The following is a 15,236-nucleotide window of genomic DNA, read 5'->3' on the forward strand; positions in this document are numbered from 1 at the left end:
ATGTTAACCCACAATGCAAAGTTTCCTAGGTGGAACCATGATTCACCCTATAACATGAGCCGAGCTGTAGTGGGATGCTTGCTGTCAGTTACTGTCACTGTGAATTTGTGGAATTTCAGTGCACCATCATGTGGGCAATGTCTGTCCCTCATACCTTAATTCAGGACCTGAACACTTCCCTCATTTTTGGTGGTGTTAGTATGCATTTTATAGAAGCATCAATTAGATAGGAAACCTAGTGTTTTATAACCCACACACCAACTAACTGAAATACACCAGAGGTGGGTTTTTATCTACTAGGATCCCCAAAGAGGCTTGAAGTACATTGTAATGTCCCTTTGTGTTGCCAGAGCAACTAAAGAGGAGTTCTGTAGAATAAATTGGGCTTAACAGTGAGTTACAGTGATCTTTATTTGAACATCTATTTCCTCTCCTTTTCCTCTCCTCTCCTCTCTTTTTTCTTCTTTTCTTTTCTTTTTTCTTTTCTTTTCTTTTCTTTTCTTTTCATCTCTTTTCTTCTCTTTTTTTCTTTTCTTTTCTCTTCTTTTTCTTCTCTTTTTTGTTTTCTATTTCTAGAGAATTTCCTTTACAGTCAGAACGGTAAGCTTGCTTTGTCATGAATTCCTGTCTCTGGTTATATAATAGCCCTCACATGGCTTCGAAATAGTGAGCAGTTTGTGAGTATACTCTTTTTCTTACTGTTTATGGCTAAGGGGTCTGCTGACTCACTGTGATATGACTCTTTGCATTCAATTGACTATAAAGCTCAAGAAGCAGCAAAATTTTAATTTGCTCAAAAACTTTTCTGAGTGTAAATAATGTGAATGCTCTCCAGCTAAGAGGTCTTGCCATTTTTGTGTAAGTGAAGGCCATGGTCGCACAGACCAAAGTCTACCCAAGCCTCTGAGCACAGCCTTGGTCTTTGCTAGCTCCAGGTAGCCCCTCTGGGTCATTTTTCTGTCTTCACTCTCCCTGCTGCTTACACACAGCTTCTCAGGTGGAATTTAGGTGGATAGGACAACTTATAATGTCAGGCACATAGCCTGCGTGTCAGAGCCTAATTCTTGGGGAAAAAAGATGAAGCGCATGTTTTACAGAAAATGCAGAGATGAGTTTTTGCCCTTAAATACTCGCATTGACTTCTCGCCTCATCTCCCACTGACAAGGCACCTTAGGGCAGGATTTGGGTGTGTATGCACTAGTGCGTATGGACTGGTGACTAGAAACGATCAAGTACCTATCATTAGTCATGCTTCTTTATTGCTTCCTAGGTATTTTATTTTATTTTATTTTATTTTATTTTATTTTAACTGGGGGGGTTCACAGGAAAGATTTTCTTTGCTGCCTCTATTTATTGCCAGTAGGCAGAGATGGTTTGACTTCTGCACCCAAAGAGGTATTTGGGCAAGTTGCCCTATTTGTGATAAGTTAGGCTTCTTCTAGCATGTTTCTTAAAATCCCCTGAGGCTTCAAACTAACCATGATACACTTATTTGGCACCTAACAGTGATATATTTATTATCATTATTACTCACTGATGCATTTGGAAACATTGCATGTGCCTCTACATTGAATTTTAACTGAAATATGAAAACACTGTGGGATTTCCCTGTCATGCCTGTTATTTCAAAAGGTTTATTCCACAAACCCTAAGAAGGAGGGTAGGTCTCTGTCTTATGCTGACCTGATTCTCCACTCTTTTTTGCCTGTTACACAACAATATCAGTAGAGTCACAGTGACATAAACCAGAAGAATAGTCAAAAATCAGATCCTTCCTACATCAAATCATTTTCCACATCTGTTTCCTATTTGTTTTATAATGACACATGGGATTATCTTGGGAATATATTCTGCTTTAACTGCCATGCCATTGACTTTATAGCCTTATCAAATATCCATTGGTGTTCAAGTTGAGCAATTATCATCTAGTAAGAAGAAATCCCAAGAAAATGTAGTTGATAATAACATTTTTCAATAATGGCTTGTAGCATTAGTGCCATTTTCTATTATTGTAGTTGAGATCCAGCAGTCTCTTCAACTTATTACTTTTATTTATTGTGCAAGATCTTGATATAGGCCCTACAGCAGAAATTCAAAAATGGTTTTCTTTTTCATTATTTATTCATTTATGGTTAGAAGGAGCAAAGTCAGAAAATTGGATAGGAGTGAAGAATGTGTCTGAACTATTAAAAAATAAAAATAAGGACAAAGGAAAAGAAAAAAATTCAATATTGTGTCAGATATTACAGACACAGAATGACTGTATAAACATAATCAGACAGGGCGCATCTACAAGAACATGCCTTAGGAGATTGAGCTTGAATTTTGGGTTCAAACTTCAGAAAGCTGTGCCCAAACTTTTTTATCTTACAGTGCAGTTAGCCCTTCCAGACAAACTACAGTGCTAACAGTCCGTTACCCCTTTACCTTTCTCTGCAGTAAATTGCTGTAAAGTCCTTTTGGCATTCTTTTAAAAATATGTAACACACACACACACACACACACACACATTTGCATGATATAATTAAAGAAGCCTTTAATAAAAAATCATAGTATGTGGCTGGCCCTCCTACAGAAACATGGCCTCAGTAGGTTTAAAATAATCCCTTTTGGACCATTTGGTCACTGGCCTGGCCCATACCTGGATTCAGTAAGAACTACCAAGATGAGGGAAGGCGGGGTGCCAGAGAGAGTGCTGCTTCCAAATACTTTAATTCGCTACTTCTGAGGAAGACACCACCTATTTGCCTGACTGATCTTCACATTAAAAAAAACATTACTGAAGCTATTGCTGAACAAGATTTGAGCTGTTGATATTTTTGGATCCCCACAGCCCTGTGAAGTGCCAAGACTCCAGCACTGAGCACTGGAGCAGTGCTCTTGAGGGTGAAAGCATTATGTGCAATTTTGAGACAATGTAAGTCACTTTCTGGAGTTTACACGCTAGTTAAGCTTTCATGAAGTTCTAGCCTGAGATTTAACCTGGAGAAGAGAAGGCTAATGGGCAATTTAAGAACAGCCTACAACAATTTGAAAGGTAGTTGCAAAGAAGACAAGGTCACACTCTTTGCAATAGTGGCAGATGATATATTAAGGAACAACAGCCACATATTACACCTGGAAAGTTCAGGTGAGAAAAAAAAAAGTTTTTGTTAGGAGTACAGGGGAGGTTGCCTAGAATGGCTGTAGAATCTCCGTCTCTGAAGGTTTTCCCAACTTGGCTAGACAAAACCAAAGCTGACCATATCCCATGTTGGCAACAGTATTCCTTCAAGTGAGAGGCTGGACTCAATGACATGTAGAGAACCCTTCCAACCTGCAGCTCTGTGATTCTCTGATTGCAAAGAGGTAACAAGAATGAGGAAGCGGGAATTGAGACAGTCAATGGAAGCAGTGAGTACTGTAGAGACTTGAAAATCAGGAGCTGATCTGTTATGAAATAGCTAGACAAAATAAAAGTACCAGCTTCTTGGTTACTTCTTACTGTTAATACTTTGTTAGACATACATCCTGCTCTGCTTCTTTTTGTCCACCTGACTAAAAAGGACCGTCAACCTCTGATCAGACAGTAGGAAAAAAGAGGTTGTAGCAAGCTGTAATTGCTACTGCAGCCTAAGCCCCTTGGTCCTGTAAATATTGGTTAGAGGAAATCCTCCAGCATCTACCTTATAGAGGAATTTTAGGGAGAAGCAGCTTGAAAGCTGGGTGCTAAGAGCTACGTAACCAGAATACCTGCCTGGCCAGGTCCCAGCTTTGGGGCTTCTTGACCAAGTCAAGTGTCAATGCAAATCATCCACAGTGCAGATGGGAAATGGACATTTCAGCTTTTGCTCTGGCTTCCACAAGTCTCCTATCACTATAGTGTCTACTATGCAAAAAGGTCTCTATCCTTCTGGTTTTACCCTCAGTGCAAAACATAAGATGAACATGGTGTTCAATTTGATTGGCAGATTTGATCTCCCAGTTAAAAACGAAATAATTAAGTGTGCTGAAAATCCCATTGCTTTTGATTTACTGACCCTGATTTGAGTTAGTGTTGACTGAGATGTTTTTTTCTAATCTTGTTTTATCCCCCATATACTTTGCCCCCAGTTTGTATATTCTAAAAGTTGCATTTCACAGTAGTGGAAAAAAAAAAAAAAAGCTCTGATGATGCAGTTAAAATTGAATTTGAGAATACAGGGAACAGTAGGTGACTAAAATCCCAAGTTAGGAAAGCAGAATTCAGCATTGCACTTTTCCAAAACATCCCTGAAGTATAGATTAGTGAAAAGTGTAGTCTATTAAAAACAGGTTTCATCTTTTTCAGACAAAAGTTTCAAATACTAACATCTTCAGTAAATACTACTCAGGCAATATTCCTACTGAAGGCAGATACAATTCAGTGAAACCATGGAAATTATATATGAAGTAGAATAGATGAGACAAGACTTGTGAATGTGCATTTGTGCTTTTGACTAGCCTTAGCACAATATCAGTTAGAAGGTGGGCACTTTTGCCAGATCCTCACCTTGTGTATGTTGACATCCCTGAAGCCACAATACCAGTATGAATCATATGTACTGCACTCTATTGAATTCAACTTATTTTTAGTGTCCTTTCAAAAAATAATGTTGTTTCTTTCTTTTTTCCACCCCACAGGACAACATTTTTAAAATGGAAGATTCACATTTTGAAAATGGCCGAGGGAAAAGCCCTTACGATCCTAAATTGCTGACAGCTTCTCTTTTAGTAGGTAGGTGCTACAAAATAAGTTCAATGAGACATGCATTCACTGTAGATAATTGCCAGTTTTCTGCTTTTCTTCTTCTTACTGTGTCTATGATAGGGTTTTGTTGTATGTGCTTTCTTTCCAGGTTAAAGTCATTCTGGTTTCATTTTTAATACAGTTGACCCAGGTGTCTTGAGAAATAAGGTGTATATAAACCAGGATTCAAATATTACAAGAGTTGCTTTATCCTTCTGTAAGAGCTTGATTCTGCAAAGTGTTTCTTCTCCTCAGGCCTAGATGATTCTGGAAGTATTTTAATCACTCAATTTATAGTACTAACATTTCCACCAGCACAGCTGAGAGCAAAGTGAGAGCAGGAATAAGCAATTTCTTATATCAGTTTTGCTGACAGGGAAAGTATATCACTGAATTGTACCCCCATGTGAGTTGGAGATATGCAAATATTTACAAGTCCAGGCTCTAAGATCATGATGTTTCAACTGCAGAGATCTGTCTTACACTGAGTTAAACTAAGTGAAACTAAGCTGCTGTCCAGATTGAGAGATTTCAATAAATTAAGTATTTTTGAATAAATAATAGTTAATTTAATGGAAGATGAATGTATAGAGCACCTGGTTTGCATTAATCTAATTGAACTAATCTAATTGATTGAATTGATCTAATTGATTTAAATAATTTAATTGAATTAATTGTGTTTATTGGCCTTCCTTCTCCCTTACAAAAAAGGTAAAAAGAAGTTTTGTGAGAAGAGATTAAGAGTGAAACAAATTAGATTCTTCTTCCCACCTACATAACAACACTGCCCTGGTGTAGCCACTCTATCCTCAACATGTAACTCTTTTGGCAATTAATTACAACCTCAAATCCGAGGGGACAAAAATAGTTTCAGAAGTTTGCAGCTTCTCCTGTCCAATAACTCTCTGGGAAATGAGACATAACCAGATACCTTGTTTTCTCCAGGACTTTGCCCATCTTCCTCCTTTAGGGCCCTGCCTAGCAACTATCCGTATTATATTTGCATTGCATTTAAAGATGAAGATATTCAGAAGAGATAGCAACAAAAATTTAGTCTTGAGTGTGCCTCATTTCCTGCTCTTCGAAGCCCCTAAAGATCACAGGTGATGAGCTACCCTGAGGAAATGCACTTTTTAAAAAGAAAAAAAACGACAAGAAAGACATCCTCATCTTGCTCCAACTTGCACCCTGTACAAACAGCAATGGAAAGAAATGTGTGTGTAAAAGACCAGTGTATAAATTAGTGCCTGGAGCAACTTGAATTAGTGGCAGAGCTGCTCTCAAGGGAATGACTTGACTATTTACTTTAATATACAATAAAGAAAGAGAATGATGACAAGCCAGTATTACATGGTATACCCGGTATGTAACGGCATAAAGTCAACAGTGTCTAGCTTTTCACATTCCTTTTTTTTACTCAGTCCTGCACAAATATGATTATCTTATTTCCCTTGGCTTGGATTTCATGCCTTTAAAACATCTTTGCTTTCATGAGTCCACTCCCTATCACTATCATTTTCACTCCATGTGTTTTTCCTCCTAATAAACAGTAGACAAAGCATCATATTTTGTTTTAAATCAGGATTCAGTTAAAGCCATGAGTTTATTAGCACTACAGAAAATGGTAAAAATGGAACATGCAAAGGCAGTGACTATTTTTTAATTTCAGTCACTTATCTAAAACCCAGGATGAAGCTATAATTAACATTCCCCTATCCTCAGAAACGAACACCCTTTCTTCTCAACCTCCTCATAACTACCTGACAGCCATATTGTATTACTGATTATAGTGCTGCATTTATTTAAATCCTTTGCTGCAGAGGTTCCCTTGGTATTTAAGAAAGTGTTCACCAAATTCACCACTGGTCCACAATGGCTTATTCTATCTTTGCCAAAAGCACAAATTTAATGGGACTATGTTGACCCAAAGTGAAATAATTTCCTCTCCCCAAAGTAGGTGAACTTCACCTGAGGAAGTGGAGAAAAGGGAAAAACGAACTGGCTAAGCAATGACTGTATGGAAAGGTTTGGTCCAGTCAGACCCTGAAGTAGGTATCCTGGGGTGAAACAGCAAATGGGGCCACAACAGCTGGAAGATGGGCCTCTTGACCACAAATGCTTCACAAAAATAGGCTACTTGAAGAAGAGGAAGGCTGAACTACTTCTTCCCTTCTTCTGATACACCTCTGATATACCTGGCCCTTCAGGTGCCAGAAATATTTGTACTCGCCAGTAACCAGGGATCATCCCAGGTTCAAGTGGGTGAGGGTGTAAATTGATAATCTTGGAGTCATTAAAATGCAACATTATAGTTGTAACACAACATACCTATAAAGAAGATAAGAGAAGGCTGAGAAGTAACAGTAATTAATACAGTTAAATACAAGAGTGGAAAATAACCTCTATTCTTTGTCAGAAGTACTCAACAGAGAGTTTGCAAAGTGGAGAAGAGTACATTCTTGACTCAATAGCTAGAAGGTAAATCTTAGGTAAGTGAAATGTAATTACTCAAGCTGGAATTCAGGCAAAGCACTAAGGCTAATCTGCAACAAGTAACTTAAGATTTTTAATAGCCATTAGTACTCAGGGTTCTTATTTTATATTTCAGCTGAAAGAAACTCTTATAAGGGTAAAAAAGATCTTCAGTTTTCTCTCCTTCCTCACAAAATTCAATAATATTTGGGGGAAAAAAAAACAAAAAAAACCAGTTCATCATTATTAAATTGTTCCAATATTTTTTCCAGTATACGTTCCTTGTTCCATCCACCTGCAAACATTTTTCATTATTTTTTTAAGAGTTGTTCATTTAAGGTAGTTATTGCTACTCTACTCTTAAGTAAACGCCAGCTGGGAACATGATATAACCAGTTCCAAATAATATAAGACATTATTCATCCATTCCCAATCTATATGCTGCTAACTAAACAAACTCCATTTGAGTGGGCTAATGCAGGAAAATGTAGAGAGTACCTAGTCCCTGGGCACCGCTAGTGTGTATTTCAGGGCAGGAGCAAAATGAGAGACAGCAGGGTTTTCAAAGAAAGCAGTCACTGGAGAAAACTATCACTGAAATGCATTAGTCTAAAGCAATTGTATCTGTATAGTTGAAAAACCCTCAGAGAACAAGACATCCCCTGTCCTATTATCAGTCAGATATTCTTTAGGAAATCCCACCTCGGGATTTTCAAAAGCTCTGATAATCCAGGATCCTCAAAGCTATTTATGTTCCTGTGTCTCACTCATTTCTTTTTATATACATTTTAAAATAATTTTTGCATCTGTTTAGGTGCCTTAATACTCCCAAATAGGGATTAATCTGAATGTGATCTGAAGAACGATGGCTTCTTACCAAGGAAGAGCATTATTCTTCTCGCTTACTCTCCTCCAAATTAACTACTAAGTACATATAAGATTCATGATTTAAAGGTTTATTCTAGCTCTTGACCTGAATGGGATTGAAGTCAGACCATCGTGATCCAAAAATCTCAACTTCAGTGATATGAATAAACCTACTACCCAAGGGTATCAGATATTGTTTGGGAGCTCTTTTACCAGGGGCAACAATCAGGAAATTCAAGGCTTGCTTTTGCTTGTATTATTCATCTGCTGAACTTTCTTATTTCTTTCAAAAAGGAAGCTAATACTTATGTATCTGCCAAATATATATGTGTGTGTGTGTGTGTGTGTGTGTGTGTGTATGTATAATGCTGTTTTCTTTAAGAGCTGAAGAGAAACAATTGAGAAAATAAGTTTATGCAGTTCTTGTTTAATATCTTCCTGTCTAATGAAACCGGGAGATGCTGGGGGAATGACCTTATACTTCCATGGTGCTCCCATGCAGTATGTGGGAATAAATGGTTCCTTTTTAAACCAGCAATATTTACAGGCTTTAATTGTCACCTCTTTATTTAGTAAAGTCAATATATGTATTTCTGTTTGCGCACGTGTGTCAACATGCTATATCTTTAAGTGGCTTGTGTCCAAAACATAGAAGTTTTTCCTGTGAAAACAATGGAGGCCCATCAGCTGGTTCTGAACAGAAAGCCACAGTCCTTGCCTTACGCTGTTGGACTTGAAATACAAAGTGACAACTTATTTCTTTGCATTTAGTCTTTCTGCTTAAGAAATATTTGTCAGTTTGTGAATTGTTAGTTTCCACTTCATTCCTAAAACTAATGAAAACTGCTTTTAAAACTGCTACCAACAGTAGTAGCACAATGGCACAAAAGAAGTATTTTCTAGGCCAGTAAGTGTCCAAAAGAAGGTCTTCATAAGGAAACAAAACATAATTTACTTCTAACTAGAGAGGAGGCAAAATTCTGATATAACTTTTGGATAGCCCTGCATCAAGGGATACGCAATCTGGGATATGACTTGAAGCTCGCCCTTGATCTGGCAAAAATCTCACAAAATCTCACAAAAAGAAATGGTATTTCTTGGTATTTCTATCTAAGCTGAAATCCCTTTTTTGCCTTACTGTAGTACCACACATCTGATCCTGATGAGACTGAGAAAACTATGAGAATACATTTAAAACACCAAAGGGCTGTTCTGCAGCCTTGGTGCATGGATGGCTATTTATCACACATTTTCCTGATTTAAAGATTGTATCTGAAATCCACTGACTTCAATGGACCTTGAGTCAGTTCCTGCTGGAAATCAAAGAAAACCAATTCAAACCGTAGGCAATGGTCTAAGTATATTGAAACTTAGAGGAGCTGTAGTAGACAATAAAGAAAGGTCAGCTGGTTTTCTACAGCTCTTTCTTCCTTTGGAACACACAGAAACCCATTATTGATAAAACTCTTATGCTGTCTTTCACCACTGACAAAAAAAGTACGAGCCAGAACAAGAGCACAGCAGAATGAAATGGTTTTAGGATGAACTGAGTCAAACCCAGAAGGTGCATTAATTTCAATGGTGTCTTTATATTGAGTTAGAAGTTGAAGTACCTAACCCCCTTAAAATTCAAAATAGTACAAATATGTAATTTTAATAAATTATCGAGCTATTTTTGTAGTTTTAATAATGTAGTATTAAATATAGATTTTTTTTTTCTTGATTGACCTTTCCATCTGTTGATAACTAAGAAGTAAAATAGGGCTTGTTGGTTCCCCCCCCGCCCATGCACTTTCTATTTATATTGATTTATCCTAACTCACTGGGGAGTGGAAGACAAGAAAATGAGGATAAGGTTAAAGAAAGGTTAAGCATAGCATCAAAGCCATTTTCACAGGCAAAAAGGTTTTATGTTCTTTAAAATCTCAGCTGCATACACTATACATAATAATCACTATAATTAAGTGATTGTCTCCCCTCTAAAAAAGTTGAAAATGACATAGAGGAATGATAAATTGTTAATTAATGATATGCTGTTCTGTTTCACTTCTGATTACACCTCCTGCTGGGCATGACTGGTCTATTTGCTTCTAATCTCTGCTGTGAATTCACTCAATTCCATGCCTTTCTGCTATCATGTTTTCACCCTTCCTGACTTGCACGACTGCCATATGGTACAGAGCTACTGTAGGTTCAATTGATAATTTCATGCTGTCAATGTTCTTGGGAAAAGATCCCAGTGATATTCAATAGGCTTACTTGGATGTGGTTGTCCCACCATGGAAATACCTAAAATTGCCATGAAAATCATAAACTCGTTTCTAAAGGGTGTTTTAGAATGAGTATATGGTAGAGTTCATCATGACCATGAAAAATTTATTACCTTAACTTAAAGAAACAGTTATTTCATCCTCAAAATTATCTTTTTCATAGGAGACTCTCTTAAGATGGGTAGCTCAAAAACAGCAGTTGGAAAGATAACACTTTTTAATTCCATATTAAAGGGACAGTGTAAGGTAGCTCATCTCAGATACAGGCATGAAAAGGCACAGTCCTAAAAATACATTTTAGCACTTTGAATTCAGATTAATTTCATGGACAAGCTCTGCATTAACCCCCCAAAATACGTGCTTTACCTTGATCCCTGGATGTTTTCTGTAGATCTGATTACTATGTAGTTATTATTGTTATTGCCTTACCCACATTTAACTTGACCTAGTCATTTCAATTTAAATTGCATCTGTCTCTCCTCTGTGATCCTTCTAGCTGGTTCAGGAGGGGCACACAGGGACTCTAATATTATGAGCTTCATCTCCAGCTAGGCTGTGTATGTGCCATTTTTTGGGCTGAGGCTATAGGTCAATTTTTAATTCACTTGTTCACTGTGATGTGTGGAGGGCTGAGGTAGCAGGGGATGATCTCATTTGTTCACTCTCTGTTTTACTTCGACAGTCTTGCAGTTACAAAGGTGACAGAAAGAAAAAGGCATGGCCTGTCTTCCCTGTAGAAGATACTGTCATCACAGGATTTGCCTGCTCAGGAAAAAACAAAAACAAAAACAAAACAGAACAAAACAAAAAAAACAAAAAAACAGTTTCTATATGAACAATTTGAGGGACCCAATGACTTTCTAAATTGAGAATGAATGAGCCGGATTCTCCTCTTCCCAGCACAGAACCTCAACAAACCAATATTTGGGAAGGAATCTCTTGAGGTCTCCAGTCTAATCTGTTCAGAACAGGATAACTTCAAAGTTAGGCATTTTTTTCAGGGCCACATACTGCTGTATGCCCTGGATCGCTGTACAAGCTATCACCAATCCAGGCTAAGAATCCAAATGTATTTTCTTAAAAAGGCTGCATTAGTAGTCGGGATGTGCAGCTCATTTGAAAGAGGTCACAGTTAAGCTCTGCAGTGAAACAGGAGGTACCCTGGTCATGTATTTTCAACGACAGTACATTGTATGTGGTTTATTACTCTTGCAATTTTCACATTATCCCTATTAGTATAAATCTCTGACTTATCATGACTTGAAAATTGAGAAATATTGCTTACAATTATATCATCCCACAGATGGTGAATTGTACTCCGGCACCGCAGCAGACTTCATGGGCAGAGACTTTGCCATTTTCCGAACTTTGGGGCATCACCATCCAATCAGAACAGAGCAGCATGACTCCCGGTGGCTCAATGGTATGCAAAATGTACATTTATCTGGTTACGTTCATGTGGCCATTAAAGATTAGTGCTCAGCTTCATTCCTGCGCCAGCTGGGACATACGCACCCCTCTTTTATTTGCAGCAGAATTGTGTCTTAAAGCAGTTAAACGAATCAAAAGTGATTTATAAAGGAGCATTTTTGTTTTAATTGCATGGAGATTTGTGGAGTGGGATTAAATTTAAAACACGTACGGAAAGGATGACTAAAGCAGTCCTGCCGCAGGAGCAGAGGGAGCACCTCTGGGCTTGCAGAGGCACCAGCTGCACATCTGCGCAGAGCAGCTAGAGCCCTGCCCAGGACAGCACCCTGCGAAGCCTTTAATTTTTGCCTGGATAGAAGGGAATCTGACATGGGCTGCCATGGGAAAGTAAACCATCAGCACATCTGGAGCAGGCCAGAGTTGTCAATACTTTGAAAAAACTGAAAGGAGTTCTGGCTATTCTGGGTATTCCAAACTATTGAGTTTCAAAGCATTCAATCGTTTAACAAGGCACAATAACTTACATTATTGTTTGCATATAACTAATCAGCCCAGTAGCTGCTTGTTTGTGTGTACACAGGGCGAGGGATAGTTTCAGTGCAAACCTGGTTTTAGTCTCGTGTTTAGTTTTCACCAAAATACTTTAAAATGCATTTGAGTACTGTATCCAAGTTCTACTGAAGTCAAAATTTCGCCATCTTAAGTAGAATAAGCCTGGGTTTTAGCTGCACAAGCATACAAACATTTTTGGAAATGAGTATTTATCATTTGAAAAAGCTGACATCTGATTTTAGTGATCCAGTGATGCTAACTGTTACTCTGAGTTAATTTATATTTTAATTTTTTTAAAGAGTTGGCAAGCGACTTTTGCTGTACATGTTGCTTGCATCTGTCAGACTTGCACTCCTGTTTCTGAATTCACAAAATATTTTGTGCTTAGATATTTTTCTCTTCTAGCCACAATATTTACATCTGTGCTGAGGTCCAGGTTTTCTTATGTGGTTTTGCAATTCAGTGCAAACTGTTGATGTAAATTTTGGAAATGTAATAGCAGACTATCTTTTAATAACACAGCTTCTTATTAGCTACAGCCAGGAACATTTAGTGTCATTCTGGTTATCATATTAACTGTATGATAGATCCATAAGACAACCAATCCCTGATTCATAATGGAAGTCACAAAGCGCTATTGTACTTTGGATAAACAATACATACATACATATATATACACATACACACACACACACACACACACACACATATATACATACAGGATATATGTATTGCATAAGCATATCTATATCTGTATATGTATATGTATATATATTTTAATCTGGCATGCTGTATGAATCTGACTCTGTCCCATTAAATTCAGTTTTGTCAAAACTCATGTGGACTACTGGGAGGACAGATTTAGGCCTATTACATTTCAGTTCTACAGTCTGGGGTTGCTCTGTAAACCAGAAATATTCTTCATTGATTATTTATTATAATAACAGACGTAATACCTGGACTTCAGGAGACTTTAAATTACATGGGTTACAGACATATCCGTCTATCTTGGTACCTGGTGGATTAATAATATGCTGAAGATAACACAACACCCACTTTCATTATGATAGTCAGGATGAAATGAAGCCCAATCATGCAAGTAAAATCTGCCTTTGTGCAGTAGCTTTGCACGCTGACGGCTGAGCCGGGAGGATTTATGCAGTGGGAAAGCGCAGCCATTGTCCACAGCCCCTCTCCTTCGTCGCTGAAAACGTGTTGTGCCTTTGCGGGTTCAGTTATCAGTCTCTCAGTGCTAAACGTGAGAACTGCTTTTCCCAAATTAGCACTAAGGTAACATCTGACATGGTGCAGAAACCACAACTGCTTTTCGTGCTCAGGATGGGGAGGAGAAGACAGTCGCACCTAAAGAGCTTACAGACCTCAGGCTTGCTCGAATTTAAATATCCTCTGAAAACATCATAAAAGTAGAAAGACAGCATTTGCCATAGTACAATGTGAAGCTGATTTTCGGCTCTAAGCATAATTACAGCATATTCCCATATGGAAAGTTTCAGAACAACTTAAAAAGCCAAGAATCAAATAGAAGCCTTTAGAAATTATTCTCGTAACAGTCTATAACTGATGAGAATGATTCTTAAGTACATTTTTAAATTTCCCCATTGCAACTTAATAAGGTTACATCCCTAATACAGAATCCAAAAGGTTGACTTAAAATTTGCACTACAACATTCCTATTAAAGGCTCCAGGACTTTACTGTTAATTTCCCAGTGATAAGGCCCTGCCAGCATTTCCATAGAACACTCCTACTTTCAGCATCTTACAGGGAAATCCAAAAATGATAATTCTTTAGGTTTGAAACTCTGCAGGAATGCCAGTCCTCTGATTTTTTTTTTCTTTTGCCGTTTGTGTTTTTTAAAGTGGAATTATAAAAGAAGTTTTGTATTTGCAGATGTATTTAAAGTGGATATACTTCTAATGAAGTAAGCTAGCATTGAAGGATGAGTTGTAGCCTACATTCTTAGAGATCTGTATAAACTAGTACAGTCTTTTGAAACTTCTTAAGTTTGCAGACCTTTACGTGTTTTTCGTAACAGCATGGATTGCTATACAGTGATAGGCTAGCTTTTTGAGCTCACCTTCTACAATGTGCTTAATCTCAGGTTAAAAAAGACTATTCTAGTGGGTGTATACAGAAAGTTTGGTAAGGACAGAAATTCTGATCAAACTTGCAGATAAGAGAAATCCTCGTCTCCATGAAGATTGATAGCTAGGAGGTGAGACGTCCAGTTGTAAGTCCCTGCTAAGGCTTGTTTGGCTCACAGCTGGAACTCAAAACTGCTTTTCCCATGCTAACTCTAAGGTTAGAGCTGACAGGGTGTAGAAAATACAGCTGCTTGGTGCCAAAAATGGAGAGGAGAAGACAGTTGCACATGAAGAGCTTGCAAACTTTTTTTTAATTTTTTTTTCATTTAAATGTCATCCTGAACTGACAAAAATATAGAACATTTACCATTGCACAGAGTGATTAAGCTTTTCAGATTTAAGTGTGACTGCAGAGCTCCTACAGAGATCACAGGGTCACCTGTTGGAGATGTTTCACTTTGCTTAAGTAGGCAAATGCTGCTGGGAGGAGGGCTTTGAACTGTGCCCAGCCCAAGGGAAGGTGCTGACTAGCAGCTTTTAAAGACATTTTAAGTCTTTTTAAAGACTTTAGAGGCCGTCAGGCTTCTAAAGACGTTTCATTTTGTATAAATAATTGAACAGTCACCAAGCCAAATAAAGCAAGAGAGACTGATTCGATAGCCGTGCAGTGAGGGCGTTCAGCTAGAGCGCAGGGAACCATGCATCAGTCACTGTAGCCGTGTATATTTAATTATTAATACAGACTGGGCCAGATGTGACATGGAGGCATTTCCAAAAACACTGTTAAATATT

General features: G+C 37.9%; 1 protein-coding gene across 1 annotated transcript in view; it reads left to right on the forward strand.

The window, feature by feature from the left end:
- SEMA3A (semaphorin 3A) overlaps window positions 1-15,236 on the forward strand; it is a 173,860-nt gene that overhangs the window by 98,722 nt on the left and 59,902 nt on the right. The window contains exons 6-7 of the mRNA XM_026071286.1: window positions 4,643-4,736; window positions 11,661-11,780. Coding sequence (XP_025927071.1) covers window positions 4,643-4,736; window positions 11,661-11,780 — 214 coding nt within the window. The remainder of the gene's footprint in view (window positions 1-4,642; window positions 4,737-11,660; window positions 11,781-15,236) is intronic.

Source organism: Apteryx rowi, unplaced genomic scaffold (genome assembly GCF_003343035.1).
Source record: "Apteryx rowi isolate R43461 unplaced genomic scaffold, aptRow1 scaffold_108, whole genome shotgun sequence".
Lineage (NCBI taxonomy): Eukaryota > Metazoa > Chordata > Aves > Apterygiformes > Apterygidae > Apteryx > Apteryx rowi.